Source organism: Arvicanthis niloticus, chromosome 3 (assembly GCF_011762505.2).
Source record: "Arvicanthis niloticus isolate mArvNil1 chromosome 3, mArvNil1.pat.X, whole genome shotgun sequence".
NCBI classification, from domain to species: Eukaryota; Metazoa; Chordata; class Mammalia; order Rodentia; family Muridae; genus Arvicanthis; species Arvicanthis niloticus.
Window position 1 is genome coordinate 70525545 of NC_047660.1, and position 23187 is coordinate 70548731.

The 23187-nt window shown below is 46.4% G+C and overlaps 1 protein-coding gene across 4 annotated transcripts in view; it reads right to left on the minus strand.

Moving 5' to 3' along the window:
• Nucleotides 1-6155: 6155 nt before the first annotated feature.
• Nucleotides 6156-23187, minus strand: part of Samd4a (sterile alpha motif domain containing 4A) — a 215418-nt gene continuing 198386 nt past the window's right edge. For all 4 annotated transcript variants that reach the window (XM_034497028.2, XM_034497027.2, XM_076931169.1 and 1 more), the window contains 2 exons: nucleotides 16276-16359; nucleotides 6156-10493 (listed from right to left, as the gene is read on the minus strand). In XM_034497028.2, the coding sequence (XP_034352919.1) occupies nucleotides 10465-10493; nucleotides 16276-16359 (113 nt within the window). In that variant the 3' untranslated portion in view covers nucleotides 6156-10464. The remainder of the gene's footprint in view (nucleotides 10494-16275; nucleotides 16360-23187) is intronic.

The window sequence follows — 23187 nt, forward strand, 5'->3', positions numbered from 1 at the left end:
AACTACATGTAGTTCCTCTTCTCTTGCATCTATCGAGGCTGCAGAAACACACTTCACAGACCACTTCAGTAACGAGAAGTGCCTTCTGCTTAAAGCAGTGGTTCTCAATCTTTCTTTAATACAGTTCCTCATGTTGTGGTGACCCTCCAACCATAAAAATATTTCATTGCTACTTCATAACTGTAATTTTGCTACTGTTATGAATCATAATGCAAATATCGGATACACAGGATATGATACACAGGCTGAGCAGCTCTCAAGTGCCTGGCTCTCACACTTGCTGCTTATGAGAGTCACCTGGAAGCCTAACTTCCTGCCCCAGCCATGTTCCAGAACAATTAAGCCAGAATCTCTGGGGACAGAGCCCAAGCATGAGTGAGGGTTTGATTGAACAAATCAGCTAGGTGGAACCCACAGCTATGTGGCTTCCCTCTATTACCTTAGATTGTGTTTGACCAAATGTCCCTGAGATAGGCACCTTGCAGAGTTTCTGGTGTCTCTTTCTGCAATGGCAGTTGGAGAGGCTGGGAGAGGAGGAGAGGCTGGGAGGCCCATCAGCCTCTTTGTACCCAGTGTTCCTATGACATTCTGGGGCCTCAGACAACCTGCCATAGTCTCTTCCTGAAGAATTTGGGACAGACACACCAATTTGGGATCTGAGCTCTGAGGTGTCTAGGATTTTTAGCCGGTTGCTTAGTGGCTGTGTTTCTCCATCTGCAAAGCCAGCCAATGGCCACTTACATTGTTCTCTTGAGGTTTTCTAGTTCCTTGGAAATGAGTGATAGAGTACTTATTTGAAATCTGCTACTTCTGGTGTAGGCATTGTTGTTACAAGCCCCCTTCTTTTTATTATAATTTAAAAGTCAGCATATACTACATCAGACACGTAGCATAATGCTGTTTCTGAACGACGCACGCTCCTCCCACCTCCTCCATCCTTGCACCACTTGTCTCCTCCTTGATCGCCCCTGTTCTTTTTCCTCCTTGTGTCTCACGTGTCCTAAACTCCCTCTTCAGCTAACACTACTCTTCTCTAGGAGCTGCTTTTCCTGGATCCCGTAGGCTTTGGTGTGATGTATTTCCATTCTCATGAAAAATTTAAATTTCCTTCTTAATTTCTTCTTGATCCTTCAGGACCTGACATAATTTCAAGTTTTTAAAAGTTTGTTAAGGTTTGTCTTGAGGATCAATGTATGATATGGCCTACAGAGTGTTCTGTGTTCCATTGAGAAGACAATGTATTTTATACATTTGGACAGAGCAGTCTGTAGATCCCTGAGTGATCCATTCGGTCTGGGATTCGGGGTAAGTCTGCTGTCCCTTTTCTGTTTTTGTGGCTTATACAATGCTAAAGTATGATGTCACTTGGATGTTACTTACTCCTTCTCGAAGGTGAGGAGGAGGTCTAAAATCAGGTTACTAGGCACATACACATTTATAGTGAGCGCAGGTGCCCATAGAGGCCAGAGATGTTGGCTCTCTCGAAGCTGGAAGTAGTTGTGAGCCCCTGATAGAAGTGCAGGGAACTGGGAACTGAACTTAAACCTGAGCTCTCTTCATCTTCTCCCTGGATTTTTTTTTTTTTTTGTTTTGTTTTTGTTTTATTTTTAGGCATCAATATTTAGACCAGGTTGCTTTCAAACTCATCTCTGCCTCCTGAGTGCAGGGATTAGAGGTTCCTCTCTGGGCCATTGGAATGCTTGCTGGCCTGTGATGTTCTCTGCACAACAAAGGGCTCTGTTTGCTCCTGATTTCAGCATCTGGCCTTGTCTATGGCTCTGACTTCCAGGAATTTTAAGCAGGATACTTATCTTTCTTCAGAGCTTGAGGTTCCTTTTGCTGTTTGGTTTCCAGATGGAACCTGAAGCATTGGTTTGTCACAAGTCTCTGGTCGGTATGTTGCCAATATTTCACTCAAGACCAAGTTTGTTACAAATCCACATTTGGTGTTTTTCAGTGATTGCCTAAGAAGGGTAGCCTCTTCTGGATCTGGGTTTGGGTGGGTCCAGATGGCTTAGTCTCTGGCCTGTGGTCAGATGCTGTGGAATTCTGCCTAGCTTTTCAGCTCCTGATGGAGGTTCTGCACATTGCTGCACCATACACTGAGTTCCAGGGTGGAGGCCTATATTTGCTTTTCTGTTGTACCTGTCAGTGAGAAGATGGAGTTTGCCTCTGTTCTAACATTGAGGGGCATCGATGGAGACAGACCAGGGGCTACTTGGTTAACAACACAAGTCTGGAAATTTGGTCGGATTTTGGCTCTCCTTTTCACCTGCAAGGCCTGGATTTTTCTCTTCTCTCCTTCCCAGATAGGAGAAGTCTCCCTCCACATTACGTTGCCAGGAGTTTGAGGAGGAATAATTAGGGCACCTCTTTCCTTTCCTTCCTGACTCTTTGGCTCCTCTTTCATTTTTATGCTAAATCGAGATTTGGAAGATTGGCTTGATGCATTTAGTAACAGACAGGGGATTATCTGTAACGTGTCTGTATTCTCTCAGCCACTTGTGTATGTGCACTCCATCTTGCAAGTCAAGGACTCACAGGTCAGTGTTAGGAGATGCTCGGGAGGTTCAGGGAAGGGATGTTAAATCTCTTTGTATTGATTACATTTGCCTGTGGGTCTTCTAGGACTGTTAGCTGTTTGCTTGAAGTCCCACCAAGTCTAGTGAGAGACCAAGTATCGATTTTGTTTTTCCTGCATTGGACTTAACAAACCAAAAACCAAAAGATAAAAATTAAAAAAAAAAAAAAAATGCAATGCAATATATAAAGAACATGCTCCCTGAGTCAAATATAAACAGAAAACATTATTTTTTTTATGTATAAAGTCCAACCTTTATAAAGTTTCCAAAAATGCTTCCTGGCTGTTTTTAAAAGTTGAAGTAGGAGCCAATTAAGAGCTCAAAATATTCCGCAGTTGAAGACATAGAGGAGCCAGTGTCTGTGGAGAGAAGCCACTTGGGCAAGGCTGGCCCAAGAGAAGGACTGGCCAGGCTGGAACCTGGAGAACACGCTTGTTCCATTAGAGCCTTCAACCACAATGACGTCATGCCTGTCTCCCAGCTTTCTTAGTCTATTATTTCCTGCTTCACAGACCGTCACAGACACATTTAAGCACTGTACACACACACACACACACACACACACACACACACACACACACACTCATGAAGGCCAGGAGCCAAGGAGGGTGGGTTAGAAACACTGCTCTAATAACAGACTGTTTCCAAAGACTTCTGTTTGGGGTGTGATACGCCCATAGACCCACTTCCTATTCCCACCTGTCACCCATACACCCACTTTCTATTCCAACCTGTTTTGTTTGCAGCTTTGAGACATGACTAATGGTTCAACTGGTCATCATCCTTGGGCCAGTTTCTAGGTATTCCTGGGACCCAAGAGTGACTTCTGTTCTGGGGGGTGTTGTTAGCCTGGCCTAGAGGCACTTTGGCACCAGAACCCTACCATCTATTTGCTTCTGTTGATTGTCCTTAGAGCCTGGCAAAGCAGAACACAGTAGCTTTACTGGAATTGAGTAGATTAATTTTGACTGCTTGATCCCATAAAACACAGCAGGGGGCCAGTGTAAGTTTAAGTTGTATTGTACCTGACAAGAGTTGAATTCTGTTAAATGGGAAAAGCCAATCAGTTACCACAAGTGGAGTTTGCAGAATGGATTGGGGGATTCCTGAGCTACTGCTAAGGGCTCAGAGGCTAAAACCCTCAAGGAAGAAAGGTCAAGTGTCAAGATATGTAGACAGAAATAATAGAGCAGAGATGCTTGTTCAAGTCTGTTGTCTTTTGTCTTAGTTTCTCTTCCCATTGTTGTGATAAAAATACTCCAGTAAAAGCAATGAAAGGGAGAAAGGACTTATCTTAATTTACAGTTTGAAGATTGTAGTCTACCACAATTGGGGGAGTTAGAGAGGCAGCAGCTCCAGGCAGTTGATCACATGATCAGAACAGAGAGTAAAGGATACATGTGTGTTGCTGCTCAGCTCCCTCTATCTACTTCTACTGTCTAAGTTCCCAGCTAAGGAATGGCTCCACCCACAGTGGGCAAACCTTTTCATCTCAATGTGGTAGAGACAACTTCTCACAGGTGTGCCCAGAGGTGGCCACCAGGTGGTTCAGGATTCTGTCAAGTTGACAGTAGTGGTAACATTCATGAAACACTCTCTGCAGGGCTGTGGTGGGATATAAATTGTGGGAAACAATGTTCTTCTGTGGGTGATAGATGCAGTGACTGACCAATGGGATGGGCCAGGAGACTTTCCTAGAGTGTGGATTTCCCTCAGTATTGTTAAATGGCTACGAGTTGTTAACTTGCCTGTGGTCTTTTAGATTCTTAAATCTACCTGTGGCCTCTTCTATACCATTATGGTATAAATGTAGCAGTTCTCTTTTTTAGCTTCTCTATGTAGTCATAGCTGGTCTGGAATCACTATGTAGACAGGCTGGTCTTGAAGTCCAGAGATCCATCTATCTGCCTCTGCCTCAAGAGTGCTGGGTGCCATCACTCTCAGTTTTTTAAGTGTGTGTGTGTGTGTGTGTGTGTGTGTGTGTGTGTGTCTTGCTCTGTAGACCAGGTTGGCCTCAAAATCAGATATCTACCTGCCTCTGCCTCTGCCTCTGCCTCCCAAGTGCTGGAATAAAAGCCTGCACCATCATTGCCTGGCCCAATTCCTTTCTTAATAAGTGGAATTACATCTCTTTGGTGCAGGGGTTGTGGTATGCCCTGGGAATGCTCCATTATGTAGGCCCTTTCCCCAGGATTGAACATTCCCTTACAAAGCCAAAGAGCACTAGCTTTGCTGCCAGGACCAGCGACCACAGCTCCATGCCAGGCACTGTGCTAACTACCCACTCCCCTGTTCCCTGATCTTTAATCTTGCATTTCTCCTCATTTGGTGCATTTTAAAAAACAAGGTCCAATATTCTCTTATGTGTCTGTCTTATTGCTCATTTGAGTTATAAAGATTTAACTTTATGAGGAATTTCATTTTGTAACTTAGGGTATGAGGCATTTGTTTTCAAGCACCAACTTAGATTTTTAATAATGTATCTTAAACTGCTGAGCCTGACCACTGTGTGGTCATTTGTGGTGATTTGAATGAAACGGCCCCCATAGACTCATAGGGAGTGACATTATCAGAGGTGTGGCCTTGTTGGAGGAAGTGGGTTTTGAGGTTTCAGAAGCTCAAGCCAGGCCCAGTGTCCCTCTTCCTGCTGCCTGCTGATCCAGATGTAGAACTCTCAGCTACCTCGTCAGCACCCTGTCTGCCCTGTGTGCTGCCATGTTGCCTGCCATGATGATAATGGACTAAACCTCTGAACCTGTAAGCCAGCCCCAATTAAGTGTTTCCTTTGTCAGAGTTGCTGTGGTTGAGGTGTCTCTTCACAGCAACAGAACACTAAGACTTTATTGATCCAGTTTCGAGTGAGGCTATCTTAGAGACCTCCGGGGTTGCAAGGTTGCAGGTGGGAATAGCCTCTGTCTCATGTTTTATCTTCACTTCTCTTTGGCTTGGAGGTTTAAAGACATAAAGATCGAGTCATCATAGGCCAAAGCAAAAACACAAACGCAAGGCCTAGAGAGGTGAAGAGCCTTGCCTTCATTATATAGCTAGGGGATGCTGAAGCCAGACCTCCACCTAACATTCGCCTCTCCAGTCACACTCTTAACCAACACAGTACTCAGAGCTCACCAGGTATTATATGTCATCATACTGGAGTTACAAGAGTTAGAATGGGGTCCAAACCACATGGAGGTGAAGTCCCAAGGCTCCAAGGCGGCAGTTTTTTTTATTGCTATAATCAAGGCGCAAGATGTGTCAGAGGCAGTCAAGTGTGGGGAAAGCTATCGACCATAATAGTAGTCTGCATTTGCCTTGGACAAAGCATTCACTGGATACTCTGGGCACAGATCAAACCACGTTCATTCTGCCCACCCTTTCCTCAACCTGTTTCAGAAAAGAGTATTTGGCTAATGGTGGGCATCACGTGGTGTGGTCAGCTGACCAGAGTTAACCTGAGAGTTCATGCTGGTTCTTCACTGAGGGCTGATTTCTAAGAGTCTTTTTTTTTTTTTTTTTTTAATAGTTAATCATGTTTACAAAAAGAGGAGAGTAAAAAGACACACACATACACACCAGTGTTACAAAACCTTGTATTAATCATTTCCCTTCACTCTCAATATAACCATATGAAATATAGCCATGATTCTTAATTCTGTGGGAGGAAATGAATAATAAATACATTGTAGCAAGTTTAGACCACAAGGGTGTTGTCACTGGTAACAACATTTGAAAACTGTACACTTGCAAAGAACAGCATGTTCAAACATTAGTGTATCTGCGTCAGTAGAGCCTTCACATGTAACAAACATGCTCTTTCCATGTATGACAAATTTAAAAAATATGCATTGCTTGGCAACATGAACTAGGCAAAAATATTTCTTTGTTCACTAACTTTATACAGGAAAAACAGGACAAAAGGCATGCATGTACAATACAGATGCCTGCACAGGGCATGCAACGAAAGGAAGCGCTTTGAAAGTCAGCTTGCGTTCAGCATAAATACGTGAGGGTTATATATTAATAAGGGAGGAAGTCTTCTGTTTGCCATTACTAACATTCCTGCTTTCTTCTTGCTCCTCCCAGAGGGATACACATTCACCTTTAAGTCAAGATAAAGGAATTTAAAAAAAAAAAAGTCACTTTGCAAACATCTCTGATGAGTTGTAAAAAAAGAAAAAAAACCAAACAAACAGAAAAACAAAGCCAACATTGGCATCTTCACGGCTCTGAGTACAACTTCTCCTTCTGCAGGCTCTGTTTACAATAGGCACACCTGAGTGCCCTGGGCAGGGTGGCTTTTCCCCACTCAGGCTATAGAGGAAGGGTGCCAGCAGAATTCACTTTCCTCCCCTCCCTTGCTCAGCCCTCATCCCAGGTCTGGGGTGCACAGATCTACAAACCTTGCACCAGCACTAGCTAGCTACAAGAGGCACAGAAGAACGAAAGGCCCAGAGAAGACTCCCATTCGGTAAAAGGCAGCCAGCGACACCTCAAAAGAAACTCTGGTTTCCCTCAGTGTCGCCTCAGAAGAATGGGAGGTGGGGCCCAGCTGCAGCTCCCTGTCCTGGGTACCAGAAAGAGACCTTCCGCTCAACCCAGGCTGAGAGCTTGGTGCAAACAGCAGCCCTTGGCAGGTAGGACCCACCAGCAGCTACTTTGCTTACTAGATTTGTGTATAAAAAAGTGAAACTCAAAAGCATGTGGGGGGAAAAACACACACACACACAAAAACAAACCGTCAGCAGCATCATTTTGTGTCTTGTACAGTTTGTGTTTCTTCCTACTGTTTTCTGGTAAGAAAACACTATGAACAAAAAGCACCAATAAAACATCACCCATGATATTGTATAGACCAGCACTGTGCCTCAGACAGTGCAGAGACATGCTGCTTAAATCAGAGCACTGGGGTCGGGGTGGGGGAGGGGGAGAACCTATGCAGTGAAATAGATTTTAGTCAGAAAGTTTCAAACCTTTACTATTTAATATAAAACAGCTGCATGGGGGCGGGGTGGGCGACGGGTAAATACAGGGAAAGGCACTGAAGGTCATTCCTAAAGGTCTGACCTCACAGCCTCAGGCATGCAACTGTTTGACTCTTTTTATAAATAAAATTTCTTTGCTTTAGGATTTTTAAATTGAGCTGTATACCTGCAGTCAACACAGGACTCAAATCAAGGTGGGGGAGAGGCCCTTAAAAATCCTCAGAACACAACTTAAAAAAATAAAAATAAAAACACTAACATAGCAAACCACAACTAAGTAGATAAATCTATATAGTCAATGAAAAATAAGCTTTTCTTTCTTTTTTTTTTTTTAAAAAAAGAATTATGTTGTTACTAATAACAGACTTTATCATGGGTACCAGCCATAGCGAGTTAATAAGTAACATATCCAAAATAATATCTCTAATAATCAGATAACCATTGCTTCTATATTCAGTGAAGGAATAAATAGAAATTCAGATTTGCAAATATACTCTATGGTCTTCTTCCTCTTAAAAGATTCACACTCGTGTGATTGTGTTCACAAACTGGTTTCTGAATATCCTACGACCTTATGGGTACGTGTGCTGCGTGTAGCAGACTCGAACACCTCTTTCCTACAGGACGAGGAGTCCTGTTGCTTCTCTGTGTTAACCTTCCCAGACTCCTCCAAACACTTCCTCAGACCCTCTGGCCTTACCTTTGGCCTTCAACATTTTAACCTATTCTCCTTACATGTGACCCTCCACCCCAGCTCCTTCCCCAACACTGAGCTTGTTTGGAAAAGGGACACGAGGGATGAATGTTAATGGCACTTGGTAAAAAAAAAATTCTATCTTTCTATATAAAAACTAAACGTGCTGCCTCTTTCTGCACATGGATTTGCATCTTCAAGACCTGGTCACCGAGGAGTGTCCTGAATCTTTGTTTCTGTTGTTGTTGTAAAGTGCCGGATGGGATAATGTATCCAAGTCTTCTGTGCTCACTAAAAGCTCTATCTTCTTAAAGTGCCCTTGGCCCTGCACTGCAAAGGGACTTCCAAATCTGTTGTAGCATCCAAGGCTGGGCTAGGTTGTACATTTGTAATCTTGACAGGCAAAACAAAGTTGTGTGGATTTTTACTAAGGCCTTTAGAGTCTGCGTGCGCTTCATTTAACTTGAAAATAAATAACCAGAAGCAAAGTCATTTGCATGGTCTGGTTTTTAACTTTTCTCTTCTTCTTTAAAGAGAAATCAGTCTTGCCCACTTAATGAGCAGGCCTTACCTTACGTCCCAGATCATGCCTCAGGCTACCCACATTTACACAACTAATTCTCCAGTGTGGCACACAATGTCTTTTTGATTCCCTCTAAGATCCTCCATTGCTTTAAATTCTGAACTATTTTTTGTTGCCCTTAAGAAATAGATCTATTCCCACACAGTGCTACAGTTAATCTCAAACTGTGTAATGTATGTGTGTTTTCTCTTTCCTGTGTGTGGTTGGGTAAACATCCCACAACACAGCAAATATCTGACTCACATGCATAGAGAGTGCCATCACTTCCCTCATGAATTTAACCTTTCCTGCTTCTGCTTTCATTGCCCTCCCTGCCCCCCATGGTGGAGCTGGACCATGAGGACCTACTGCCTCCCTGCATGCTCTCTGTGACACTACTGCTGGGCCATTCTTCTTCGGCAGAGATGGAGTGAAAAGAGACGCAGCTCCCAGGCCTAGGCTCCTGCAAAGTCTCCACCACAGATGTTCTAGTGTCAGGTTCATGCAGAAGCCATCTACCCATGTCTTTCCTTCTCTAGAGGAACCTGTACCCACGTGTGTGTGTGTGTGTGTGTGTGTGTGTGTGTGTGTGTATGGAGTGAGACCAGGGTAGTAGGATGGAGCCTGTGGGGAGGGTGGGAAGCAAAACAGGCCTTGGGTGGGATGCAAATCCAGCCCAGAAAGAGGTTGCAGAGTTTATCATCTCTGGGTGACCTATGAGCAAATCTGTAACTGACCACATGGCGCCATCATCCTTGTGTCCATGCTTAGTACTCTGTTCATCCCAGCCACATCCTTATCCTTCAAACCCGTTCACACACTCCTCCCACCTCACGGTGGAAGGTGGCAGCTTGAGGCCTACTTGACCGCAATCATCTTCCCAAGAAGCAGAACTTGGCAGCCGTTTTAAAAAGACAACCCTGCTGCTATTATAAAAATAGATGAGACAGAATGAATCCATAACAATAATCAGTCTTTTACAAAAAAAACATAGTATGAAGAGGAGTTCTACCCACACTCTACACATTATGTACCCTTTAAAATTCTTATGTAAACAATACACAAATCAAAGTTTATCTGAAAGTTTGCTGGAGGGAATTTCTTCCTCTTGCCCTTGTTTGTCATATAGCCCTCTCTTAGTTGTTTCAAGCTGGGCCTCAGGGAAGTCCAGTCAGAGGAGACACAAACAGGCCAGCCGCCATCTTGCTCTGCTTGCTGTGTCCTCTGTCTTCTGCAGCCTGACTGTGAAGCTGGGCTCTGAGAAGGCTCCCCAGGGCAGGGTGTCTACCTCCCTCCTGTCTGTCTCTTGCATATCTCTCCTAGCAATACTCTTCCCCACTCCCTGTCCATCCAGGAAGCCACTAGCATCCCTCCACCCCCTCCCAGCCCCACATCCCCGAGAGTCCCCTCCCCACCCTGCATACTGTCCCATCCCGTGACAGAAACAAATGACAACATAACCAACCCCAGGTCTACTGATATGTTTACAAGGATGACCTACGCTCTCACAAAATCAAAATGGGCGAGGGACCTGGGGAAAAAGGCTGCAAAGTGTCTTGGAAGAGTCTCTGCAACCCTGAAGATGGCTGACACTGGGCCCGCAGCAGTCCATTTCACGGCCAGCGCGGTCACTGTCATCTTCAGTTTCTAGATTGTGGAGGTCCGGTCAACCCCGTCTGTGGAGGAAACCAGAGGACAACTGAGCAAAACCAGTCTGGGCCAGCTCTCTACCAGCCTTACCATCACCTTGAGCATACTGCTCTCTTAGATGAAGGCTTTATTCACTCACTCACTTGCTTCAGGACCTGCCCACCTGTCCACTCATTTACTCATTCACCCACCCTCTATTTCACCTACCTACCCTCCCACCCACCCACCAACTTGCTCACTTACTTACCCACCCACCCGTCTACCTAGTCACCCACCTACCCACTCACCTACCTACTCACCCACTCACTCACCCACCCATCCACTTACCTACCCACGCACCCATCTATCCAACTACCCACTCACCCACCCATTCATCCACCCATCCATCTCCTACTTACCCATTCACCTACCTACCCACCCACCCACCCACCCATCTATCCATCTACCCAACCACCCACTCACCCACCCATCTATCCATCTACCCAACCACCCACCCACCCACCCATCTATCCATCTACCCAACCACCCACCCACCCACCCATCTATCCATCTACCCAACCACCCACTCACCCACCCATCCGTCTACCTACTTACTCACCCATTCACCTACTTACCCACCTACTTACCCACCCATCTACCCACCTACCCACTCATCCACTCAACTACCTACCCACCCATCTACCCATATACTCATCTACCTACCTATATCCACTCACCCATCTACCCACCCCCACATATACTCATTCACTCACTGACATTATCACCCATCTAACATCTGGAGAGGGTTTTGTTTTTGTTTTTGTTTTGAGCCATATTGAGCCTGAGAGCCAAGATGCAACTGTCCTTACCTCCCAAATAGTCGTATTTAGAATTTACATTACAGAAACATAAGTCAACACTGGTGCTGGAGTGATGATGGCTCTAACCAGTGTGTTCCAAGAAAGAATGAACTCGGAGGGAAGAGTGTATAACTTGGCCTTGGAAGTCAAGGTTGGTTTCATAAAGACACAAAATGGCTTGTCAATGGAGCTGGTAGGAGTGCTAAGTAAGGAGGATTCAGGAGAGGATGATGGGAAGATGGTAAGGGACAAGAGAGGTGGAATGACAGATTATCAAATGGACAGGCTGGTGGTAGACTCTAGGGTATAGGATGAGAGGCAAAGTGGGCCTGGAAAGACAGAGAAGGGTCTCATAGAAATGTGAATGGAACTGTGCCATTCACAACCATTTCTTTGGAATTATTTCTCTTACTGCAAGTCCTTGATGTAAGGCCAAAGATCTGTTCCTGTCCAGACTGGGCAGCCAGAGGGACAGATACAGCTGATCCAAACTTTGCTGCAAGAACAGGGGCAAAGGCAGGAAAAGCAAAGGCAGATGTGTGTATCCAGAGTTGAAAGCTTTAGGTGGCAGAAGGGTAATTTAATCACCCATGCTTCTTTGAAATGTTAGAGAACTGGTCAGGCTGCAAAGGGCATGTCTGTGGGAGGGACATGTACTTCAGAGACCAGGAGGCTAGGAGAGACTCAGAGCTGCTGATGGCTACCTGGTTCTCCCCTGCTACCTGTTTTCACAAGGGGTTCTAACACAGTCCCCAGCAGCAGCCCCAACCATCAAAGGACCTTCGATGGGCAATGGGGGACCTAAACATGGCAGAACCATGCTATGCCACTTTGATTGGCTTTTCTGGCAAGCATCAGATGGTCTGATGAAAGGCAAGGGGCGGCCAGTGAAGAGGTACCCATGCTGGTGCCTGTTGGAGCTGATGGGGCTTGATACCATAGGCAGAGAGAGGCATGGACTGGTCATTACAGGTAGACAAGGTGATACCTAGTAACTGCTCTATGAGGGTAATGATAAGCTAGCTACAGAGGCAATCTTTGGCTTTGCCAAGCTCTAGAGGCCAGCCAGTGTGGCCAGCCCAGTTCCCACTGTGGCCAGCTAGGCCTTGTAGAGGGAGCACCTGTAGTTACTATACAAGACTCAGGGGAGATAGAGGTGCCTGAGTATTCCAGGGACAGTTGAGGACCTAGGTGACATGGAAAGGCAGTGAGCCCACTACAAGGATTTCCTGGCCTCAATGCTGTAGTGTCATATTGGCAATTCTGCTAGCTGGGACTTGGAAGAGAGACATTTTTTTTAATTGAAATTTTCATTGAGATAATTATAGGTTCATATGCATTTGTAAAAAAAAAAATGATCTAGGGAGATCACATAGTACCTTTTCAGGCCCCATACTGGTAACGATTTGCAAAAGGTCTAACAGGACATTACAGTGAAGACACTGACTTTGATATAGTCCATTGATCTTATTTTATTTAGGTTTTCCAAATTTTATCTGCCCTTTCCTTTCTCTTCCTCTTCCTCCTTCTCCCTCTCCCTCTCTGTCCCTTTCTCTCTCTTGCTGTCCGTATGTGTGTGTGTGTGTGTGTATACATGTAAGAATGAACAAGCATATGTGTTCAAATTATGACAATTTAGGAAGAGATTTTTCAGAAGGGAAACAGTGGCCCCTGACAGTTTGGGGTGCTGGAGCATCAGCTAGCCTACAGGGATGAACTTGTAATCAGTAACTGACTTTCTGTGGTGCGAGCCTGAGCCTATGCTTGGGGCTCAGCAGTCTTAGGAGAGAAGGAGTGTGTGTAGAAGTCCCTCTGTTACAGGGATGTCTGAGATATCTCTAGAAGTAGGGCACACTCTTGCTTAGCTCTCTGGCCCACACATTAATGCTAAATCTTCATAGCTGTGAAAGTGAGGAGCAAGAAGTGTAAAAATCTCAACTAGCTCAAGTCCAAGGCTTGAATTTTAACCATGGGACATATCTTCCAAGGAAAACCGGGCTTCCTATTTTCAGCCGAGAAAGCTGTACACTGACAGCTTCAGGGGGTGTCACGCACAGGCAAGCACCATGGGTTTTATAGTTACCGCTGCAATAAATGCCATCCTAGCGCCTTGAGAAAATAATTTGCATAGAGTTTCTGCATCTGTGACAGTGGGGATGGTAAAGCTTAGGGAAGGGGTGGAGGAGGAAGGGAGCAGAAGAGGAGGGGGAGCGTGAACTTCAGAACCCCTGAGGAAGGGCTGTGTACTTTTCTCTTAGTATAGGCCTCTGACTCTAACAGTGCAGCCTCCTTCTGTAGCTCCCAGAGCCCTTCTATAAGGGGCTTGGAGGATCATCTTTTCTGAACACCTTAGGTCACACAGCATAGGCAAAACCCAGAGAGCCAGATGACAGATTCACAACCCTCTACCTGGGTGTCCTTTTGCAGGGGCCTCAGGGAGAGAAGAGAGGAAAGGAAGGCTAAGAGAAAAGGGGAATTCAACAAGCAAGGGCAGCAGTTACCAAGGAAACAGAGAAGAGCAGAGACATCAGAAGCATCTCTAAGTTGGCACTGTGGACCACAGTGGATGGTCATCTGGGATATGGATGATGTAGTGCCCTCCCCCTGCATCCCTGAGTCACAGCACAGGAACTTTTTCCCTTCCTTCATTTTATAGTTCTTATTTGCATATGTATGTGCACATGTGCACGTGTGTGTGTGTCTGTGTGCGAGGAGGTCAGAGGTCAGCATCAGGTGCCTTCCTTAGTTATTATTTCTCCATCTTATTTTTTGAGACAGTCTACTGAACCTGGAGCTCACTTATGTGGCTAGGCTGGCTACCCTGAGAACTCTGGGGAGCCGCCTGTGTCCGCTTTCCTAGTGCTGGGATTACAAGCACATGCTACAACATGTGGCTTTTTACATGCATTCTGGGATTTAAACTTAGGTCCTCATGTTTGTGAGCAAGCTTGTTGCCCACTGGGCTGTTTCCCCAGAGAAACTGCTACTGTGCTTTTCCTCTTGCCATTGGCCTTCATATAAAATGACTTAATTTGTCTACATGATGTCCCCAGCAAGGCTATCTTCCCTGGGACCTGGAAAAGGCTGGTCCATACAGACACTGCCATAGCTGGAGACCACAGTGCTCCTGTACTGGAGGCCAGTCCACCTTCAACTCGATTTGCATGCTCTGCTCCTGAAATGGTTTAGGAGGAGGCTACACATAAGAGGGGATTATTTAAAAAAAAAAAAAAAAAAAAAAAACAGCAATAAAAAGGTTTAGGAGATTAACAAGATGAGAACATTAGGGAAAAACCCATCAATTCCAAGAGATATTCTGTGAAAATAGAAGAATAGAAAAAGGTCTGTTCAGTGAAAACTTCCCCTGAATAAAGAGTATTTGGCATTTTCGATAATGATGATAATGGCAGTACTTAACCATTTGATAAGAGCTTCCAAATGCCAGTTATCTGAGGTCCACCAGGCCCTGCAGGGAAAGGTCAGTTTTCCTTGCTGACTCTCAGAGGCAGTGGGAGGCACCAGGCTCCCCAGGCAGCCTAGTGGCTGAGGGGCAGCAACACACTGGGCTGTAGATATCCCACTGGTGTGTTTATGGGCACTTCTACCACTGAATGGCTACACCATAGTTTGTGGGTCCTTATTTGGGTGGTCTCCCATTATTTACCAAGGGGCTGTTGACATAGCAGGAAGAAGAGCTGGTGACAGCTCCCAGAGATGCTGTGAGACAACCAGGATCGGATGTAACAGTGGTTTGCAAACAGGACTCCCTGGAGCTTTTCTGTTTTATCAGAAGCCTTGTAGAGTCATGATAGCTCCAGGGCCCTTGGGCTCCGCCCTGACAGTTAAGTCAGCTGGGGGAGCTCCAATCCTTCTCTCTGTCCCACCAGAATATTTGTTTCCTGTTTGGTTTCAGGAAAAGACTATTTCACATAACCCTTAGCATACAGAGATTAAACATCTAGAAGCCAAAGGCGGAGGATCCTGGGGATCCTTTCAGCTTTCAGGAGCAGTAGGTGACATCAGCCTTTCTATCCATTAGCCTCTCTATCTCTGTTCCATCTCTCTGGTCACTCTGATCCTGGTTGTCTCACAAAGGATGCTCAGCTGGGCCCTTGGTGTGGCAATGGTTCATATCTCAGGTGGCCCATCTCCAGGGCAGAGAAGCACATCCATGCAGAAGAGTTGGGAATGTTGGAAAGGCTCATGGCAGCCTCTCTGTGAGCTAGAGACTTATGAGGAAGAGGAGTACAGAAATGGGTGGCTGGGAGGGTAGACATCTTAACTTTTCTGTTCCCGCCAATTCTCCATAAATGTGCAGGGCTGGGAAGACCCCTGAGCTTGGGCCCAGGAGGGCACTGAAGCCCCCAGGACAGGCATAACAGGGACTGCAGGTCAGACTGATGAGATCAGGGGGCATCTGACTTAGGAAGCATGTTTCTGGCTCTAATTTGGGCATGTGAGTGTGTGCAACTTGTGCCCGTCACATGGCAAAGGACAACTCAGATAGCTTGGGGCTCCGGCGTCACACAAGCCATTTGCGACAGGCAGCTAGAAAAACAAGCAGGGATCTTTGTTTCAAAAATTCTATTTTTAGAGCATGTTGGGATATGCTTGGCCCAGACTGGTGGATCCGGTGCCGAGAGGGAACATATCCAATGCCTTGGGGGATGCTCCCATTGGAAGCCATGCCTTGTGTGTGCCTGAGCTTTCAGCTCCTGCATTTGGCTGGGACCACTGCTGTGGGGTTCCAGTGTGTACTGAGGGATGGAGCTTCCAGGGCTTGGGGGATGGTGTTGGTCTCTCTGGCCTCTAGTTCCCTGACTCATCTTCCAGAAAAGGAACGAACATAGAGATTGCAGAGAAGGGGCCCGTGGTACCTCACAGCGGCTCTCTTCCTGTCTTGTCAGACCACCTTACTTCCTTCCCATTCCCCCAAGCTTCCCCAGGTGTGTGGGGAGGACATACTGACCTCCCAGGGCATGCTCCGTCATACTGAGGCACAAGGACTCCAGCCTATTGTTGATGTCAGGTTCAGTCACGGGAAGCTGAAATTCTGCAGGAAAAAAAGGGTATTTTGATTAGTGGGACTCCCAAGACAAGGAGAAAGTATCCATGAAGTCACCTGGTTCCCGGACAGGTGTCTAGTGTGCCTCTGCTTAGGAGGGCTGAAGGGGACCTCCAGGGCTAGCATGATGAGTAACCACTTCTCAGGTCTGTTAGACAGGGAGCCCACTGTGGTCATAGGCAGCTGAAAGCAAACTCATGACTAAAATAGCCAGTCCCAGTCACTCTTGCTTGGACACTGTGATGGCTTTCTCACAAAATTAAGTACTAACCCAAGCAATGGTCTGTAAGGCCTCCTTACAGCCTGTCCTTGTAACATTCCCTCTTCCTCTGCTCCATTGAAAGCCCTCTGCTCTGCAGAGCCTTTGCATGGCCATTCTCCCTGCCTCAGTGTCAGCCCACAAGTGTTCCCTAGCTTGATCTTTCCTTAACTCCATAATTTAGGATCCTCCTTCCTCTTCCTCCTCTTCTTCCTCTACCTCCTCCTCCTCTTCTTCTTCTCCTCCTTCTTCTTCTTTCTTTTCCTTCTTTCTTCTTTTTCTCCTTCCTCTTTTCCTCCTCTCCTCCTCTTCCTCCTCCTCTTCCTCTTCTTTTTCCTCTTCCTCTTCTTTAAACTTATTTTTTACCTTTTGTGCATTGTTTTTGTCTGTGCATTTGTTTTGTTTTCCTGCATGCATCTCTGTGTGAGGGTGTCAGATCCCCTGGAAATGGAGTTACAGACAGTTGTAAGCTGCCATATGGGTGCTAGGTCCGCTCGAAGAGCAGCCACTGCTTTTAATCACTGAGCTCTCTCCAGTCCCAGAGATTTATGTTTGTTTTGTTTTGCTTTGTTTATATGCATTCAGTAGTCACAGAGTCCAAGGAAGGGCATCAGATCCCTGGAGCTGGAGTTAGGTCATGTAAGGAGCCTGCAAAGGATACTGCAGACTGAGCCTGGGTCCTCTGAGAGAGCAGTAAATTCTCTTAACCATGGAGCCATTACTGCAACCTCTACTGTCTTCTTGAAATCACCTTCCTCTAACATTCTTTTTGTCTTTTCTTTCTTTATATCATCAATACCAGATGTTTCATGCATCTGCCCCTCCTAGATTAGGGCTCATGTCCTTGGGGGTGTGGTTTAGCAATAGTCACTGAGTCTGGAACCCAGCCTGTGAGATTCTGCTTTATGGCGAGGGGCAGGTACCATACACCCAACCCAGTACATCCTCCTTTTGAGTGAGGGACTATGTTGATACTTCTGCTATGCCAGCTCCTTTATTGCCCAACAAACTCAGTCCCCAATGATGCTCAAGAGTACTGGTAGCTAATCAAAGCTAGGTAAGAAACATAGGGCTAGGAGAACACCCATGTCTTCCAGTGCAAGAAGGGGTCATCAGCTCCACACAGCCACAAACAATACATGACTCTCCAGCCTCTGGGTGTCCTCTACCTTCAGGCACTACTGTTCCCTCTCCCAGTGGAAGGAAGCTCTTGGGGCCTCCTTTTTCTGGCTGGGAACTCCATCCCTCCTCATGTGGAACCTTGGGCTGCCTCTAAGCACCTAGAAGCATCTTGGAGTCAGCAACAGCAGTTTGACTGTCTAGATCTGGCTTTCCTAAATCTCTCTCTTTGACCACCAGCCACCAATAATGACTACATCCAGTGGACAGAGGCAGAAAGAAGACCTTCAGCATGTGCTGGCAAGAGGTGTGTTCCAGTGTCTGGACCTCCCCAATGCTGCCATTACTTCCCTATGTGACCTTGGGAAGTGGTTCCTTCCTTTGGGATTTATTTCCACCTGGCAGTGGGAAAGGGATGTGTGGGAAAGGGTAGGCTGTTTGCTCTTTCACTCCTTTCAACAAGAGTGCATGGTTGAGGGAACAAGTGCTGGTGATTGGTGAGAAAACAAGTTGAAATCAATGGCTAGACTAGAATATTTGTTTTATTTAATCAGCTATACATTAACATCTTTCTTGGGTAGACCAGATGGCTCAGCGATTACAGGGGCTTGTTGCACTCTAAATTTGACCCCTGAAACTGATCCTCTAACCTCCACACTCATGCTAAGCCAGGTGTACCCCTGGCCCCCCACCACACATACAATCATTAAAAAACATTTTTTTTTTAAGAGCTCTTCTCCTGCAAATTGTGCCCGCCTTCGTCAGCCAATTCAGACAGAGGCAGATGCCATTTTCATCCTTTCAAGTTCTCAGAGAAGGGCTTGCAGAACTGGTCAATATGAAACGTACCAAGCAGCAGACAGTGACCTTTCTGTGGCAAGTTGCAACATCCATGAGGTTTGGAAGACAACAGGGCCAACTCCTGAGTGGATGGAGGCCCCTGAGGCTTCTGGGGAAGGTGGGAGCCAGAGAGGATGGGAGGAGTCTCTCCTGAGCCCACCTAGGAGCTGCTGCTAAGGGAAGGGCTGGGGCAATTAGACCATACCAGGGGAAGAGTATTTTTGCATTTTCATCCATTCATGTGAAAATCATATGCACGCAAAAATTAGCAGCCTTTGGGGTGTGAAACCTATAAAATAGAAACAGAATTTTATATATAGCTAGTTAGCAAATACGGAAAGGGAAAAAAAACAAACTTCAGCAATTATAGTCATCCATATGCTCACTGGAAGGGTGCGTTTACTCTCTAGCGCTCCCCTTTAAACAAACACTGTGGAGAGACTTGGATAAATAAAGACGCTCGACATTTGGAGAGAAGAGTCTCAGCTGCAGGCGTTCTTGCCAACACGCAGCAAAATGCCATTTTCCAAGCCCAGGATTGCGTGTTTCCAGGAAGGAGGCTGAAAAACACAGGGCTCTCAGCCCCAGAGTCTCGTTGTGGCTGCTCTTTTAGGTGGGAAGTTGGTTTGTTTGAATGTTTGTCTCCACTCTTCGCTCTGACACGTTCCCCTATCACTCACAGAGCAGTGCTGAAGAATTCCAAGTCTTGGTGAAGCCCATATGTTCATGCCGCAGAGAACCTTAACAGTGTGACTTTTTAATTGTGGGCTTGATGAAAACAGACCGATGGTGTCTTGCCGCACATATCAGATAGAGGCTGATCAGATAGCTGAGGGCTTCTGTCTCAAGTTAACATCCTTCAGTCATGTGCTGCTTGGTGGGTAGAGCCCTCCTTAAATTTAGCTCCAGAGGACAATCAGGCTGCAGGTTGGTAGGTACATGTTAGCATGCAGGTCTCAGAGGCATCACAGGGCTGCAAGCGCTCAGCAAGGCAACAGTAAGGACTGGCTTGAACCTTCTCACTGTTGTCTCCAGGAAGTCTGTTTCTTCCCTGGGATCGCCACTCAGAGCTGCTGGTAAAAGCCAAAAAGCTGGAACCTTTCCATGTGGACACACGCTACCAATACTTTGGATTTGGGTGCATTTCAGGCGTTCAGATTGGGGTGAAGTTTATGCAAATATTCTGGAATTTGAAAAACTCTGACATTTGAAACACATCTGGTCCTAAACACCCTGGATAACAAATATTAAACCTGTACCAGGAATTCTGTTTTCTCTTATCACTAGGTTAGTCTAGAGTTTGGTGAGGATTCTGAAGGTTATGGCTTAAGGGTTAAGGTGGACTCAAAACTGAAAAAGAAAAGATTATTGTAATTATGTAATGTGTATGTCTGTGTGAGTATATGCCACATGTGTACAGATGCCCACGGAGGCCAAACGAGGGCATAGATGCCATGGTGCTTTCGATACAGGAGGCTGTGAGCCACCAGATGGTGATTGATGGTGCCGGTGGTGGCAGTGGTGGTGGTGTTAGCATTGGCAGTGGGAACATACTCAAGTGTTTTAGGAGAGCAGTAAGACTCGTAACCAGTGAGCCAACTTGTGACTTAAATGTGCCTTTTCAGAAGTCCCGCATGTACAGAGCACGGTAATCTCAAAAGATTCTGGAAAGGAGCTGCTGGCCATCTCTTTAAGGGGACTTCTGTCAGAGTCCTTTAAAAACTCAGCTGGCTTGTTCCAGGCAGAAATTCCACTGGGCTGAGTGTCACATGCAGTTTTACAGTACTGTCTGTGAGGCACGATTCCACCCAGATTTGAGAATATGCAACAGGCTGGGCACTCTAAGAGACCTGTGTGACCCACCTTGCAGCTGACTGCCTAGCCTGCTTGCTACACAGCTACATGGGCCTTTCACTTGTGTGTTTACAAGTGTGTTCCTCACTGCTGGAGGAGCACAGGACTCAGAATAAGGAAGAAAAGGGGAGGTGGCAATAAGAAAAAGATCTAGCCCAGGCAGGATAGAGAAAACCAGCGGGGTGGGAAGGCTGATCACAGGGAAATGTTCGTGGCCACACTGTACCTTAAATGTTGCTGCTGGCGGTGGCAGGGGATACAGGTGGGGAGCTTGTGCTGCAGCCATTCTCTGGGACCCACACATCTATGTAACGTTAGGTCAGATGATAGGGAAGAGGGCCATTTTGCCCAGGTGGACTCTCAGAGTAGGAAGTGGGGTTTGCCCAGCTTCGTTCTTGGCTGGGGTAAAGTTGAATCACTGACCACTTCCCTCACCTCCTGTCTCTAAAGCACAGCTGAAAGGTGGGGAACAACACCCATCACATACTTTGAATGACCCCTAATCTGGCCTCTGTCTCTGCACAGTAGTCCCTTTCATTCCCCTAGTGGACTCAGGATACTAGTGACATCCTTCCTGTCCTCATTCTCTTTAAATGCATTATACTGAGAAGGAAATGAAGGACCACAGTTCAGAGGGTTATGTTTCTAGGTATGCAGTGCTCTAAGGAGGGAGGCCCCAGTCACAAGCCAGTACATAGGGGATGTTTGATGTATAAGGTAGGTGTCACTCGGTGAGATGGTGCTGTTGAAAGGTACAATCTCACGATCTTGCACACAGGTACTCTGGTTCAGGAGAGCTTTCTTTGTATGTGGTTCTGTGCAAAGTGAAGGGTGCCGTTTCCAGAATGTAGGCTTTCGAGTTCTACCCCGCCTGTGGTTTTCTTGTGGAAAAGCCTGCTCTGGGCCCTGCTGCTCCTTCTTGTTGGTCCTCCTGGCAAGTAAGGAACCTTCAATGGCCTCTAAACAACTGGTTACCCTAAGATCTTTTCTGACTGAAGCCCAAGGGCAACTGAGCCTGGCTCAACTGAAACAGAACTGCTTCCAAAAGGAAGGATCACTCTCCAAGCAATTGGAGAGGAGCTTGATTTCTAGGTGGGAAAGAACTCCACCTCTGGGCAGTGTGGCATTCTTGCTGCGTGCCACAGGTTTGCTGAGCTCTAGGTTGCTTGGGTGTCTCAGACCTTGTCCCCCTAACTCCAGGAGGCCCTGCTGAGTGTTCCTCTTCATCCCAGTGGCCAGCCAGAGTCAGCAGTGATTTGCTGGCCTTCCCAATGGAACCAAGGCATACTTGACGCCTGTCCAGGTGGAAATAAAGCCGAAAGCCACCACAGGTGGTGTTCGGAAGGTCCTGACTGTGCAGCGTAGGAAAGAGGGACCCGCCACCGGCAGAGCTGAGCAAGGTGACTGGTTACACACCTGGAGGCTTCTCAATATTCTCCAGAGGTGGTCTTCCTTTGTAAGGCAATTATTTTAAAGTTCACAAAGTCAGTGCTTTTTTAGACTTTGTGGTAGTTTTCAGGGTTTGGGAGCATGATTTTAAGTGGATGCTTATGCATGTTAAGAAGCCAGGAGAAAAACGTACCTTGTACCCCAGACAAGCATTTGGGGGTTCCCATCTCCATTCATTTTATGCTCATGTTTACTCCTTCCTAGCTGTATAAAGATGAAATCCACATCCTGTCTTGCTGATATAATCCTCCAAGTCCAGTCTCAGCACCTACCCATAAGCCCAAGAAGACCCTATGGCTGACCAGGTGGGGTTCCTCTGACTAGAAAGGCCCACATCCAGATCCCACCTCTCAGGTCCATTCTGGCCTGGCCTGGAGGTGAGAGGCATTTCTGTGAAGGAAGCTGAGAAGCAAGACCAGCTTTCAAAGTCACTGGTTAGCAGGAAGTGCACTTGGAAGCCTAGCGAAGGCCAAGGAGATTTTTTGAAGGGTCCAAGGAGACCCTTAGTAGAGACTTTCCACAGCTTCCTGTCTCCTCACTGAGGGGTTCTGGGTCATGGGCTGACCTGCCTCACCCTTCATGGCCATGTCACAGAGGAGTCACCTAGAATGTGCTGAGTGTGAGTGGGCCGAGCCAGGAGAGAACCCTTGGTTAGGTCAGCAGGTCATCAACGACAAGGAAACCGGAAGTAGGCATTGTTGCTGAGCTTTGGCCATTATGAGGGATTTAAGACCTCAAGGAGGGGTTTGCAACATCTAAGAAAAAAAATCTTTATGAGGGGTGGGAGGGAAAAGAAAAGCCTAGGATATTCTAGAGTTCTAATACTCTAGATTTGCAGGAACGCTGAAATCAGAAGCCTTGTAAACAATTGCTTCTGGGACACAGGGCTCCAGGCTGTGAGGTGTGGCTGAGGCTACCCAAACACAGGATGCATCTCTTGTTTAGTCCTTGGGGATGGGGGCATCTTGATAGATGTAGCCATGGTTTAGGTGGTTTTGTGCATGCCTGGATTATAGAGTCAGTGCCTGCACAGAGGGAAGTTTCAAGGATCTGTTTGCTGTATGGAATTCAGGTAGCTTCTATTAGGAGGCACGGTGACTGAGACCATGTGTCCCTATCTGGCCTTGAATCCACTCTGTCAAGTTACTCTTGAATCAAGGAACAATGGCTCTGTTTTCCAATGCAATTCCACAGCGACCCCAACATTCAAGTTTTTCTTTTTCATTGTCTTATCCTCTCTTTGCACACATTCTCCCTCCCCCCCCCCCTTCCACACAGATCTCTTCCAGGGATAG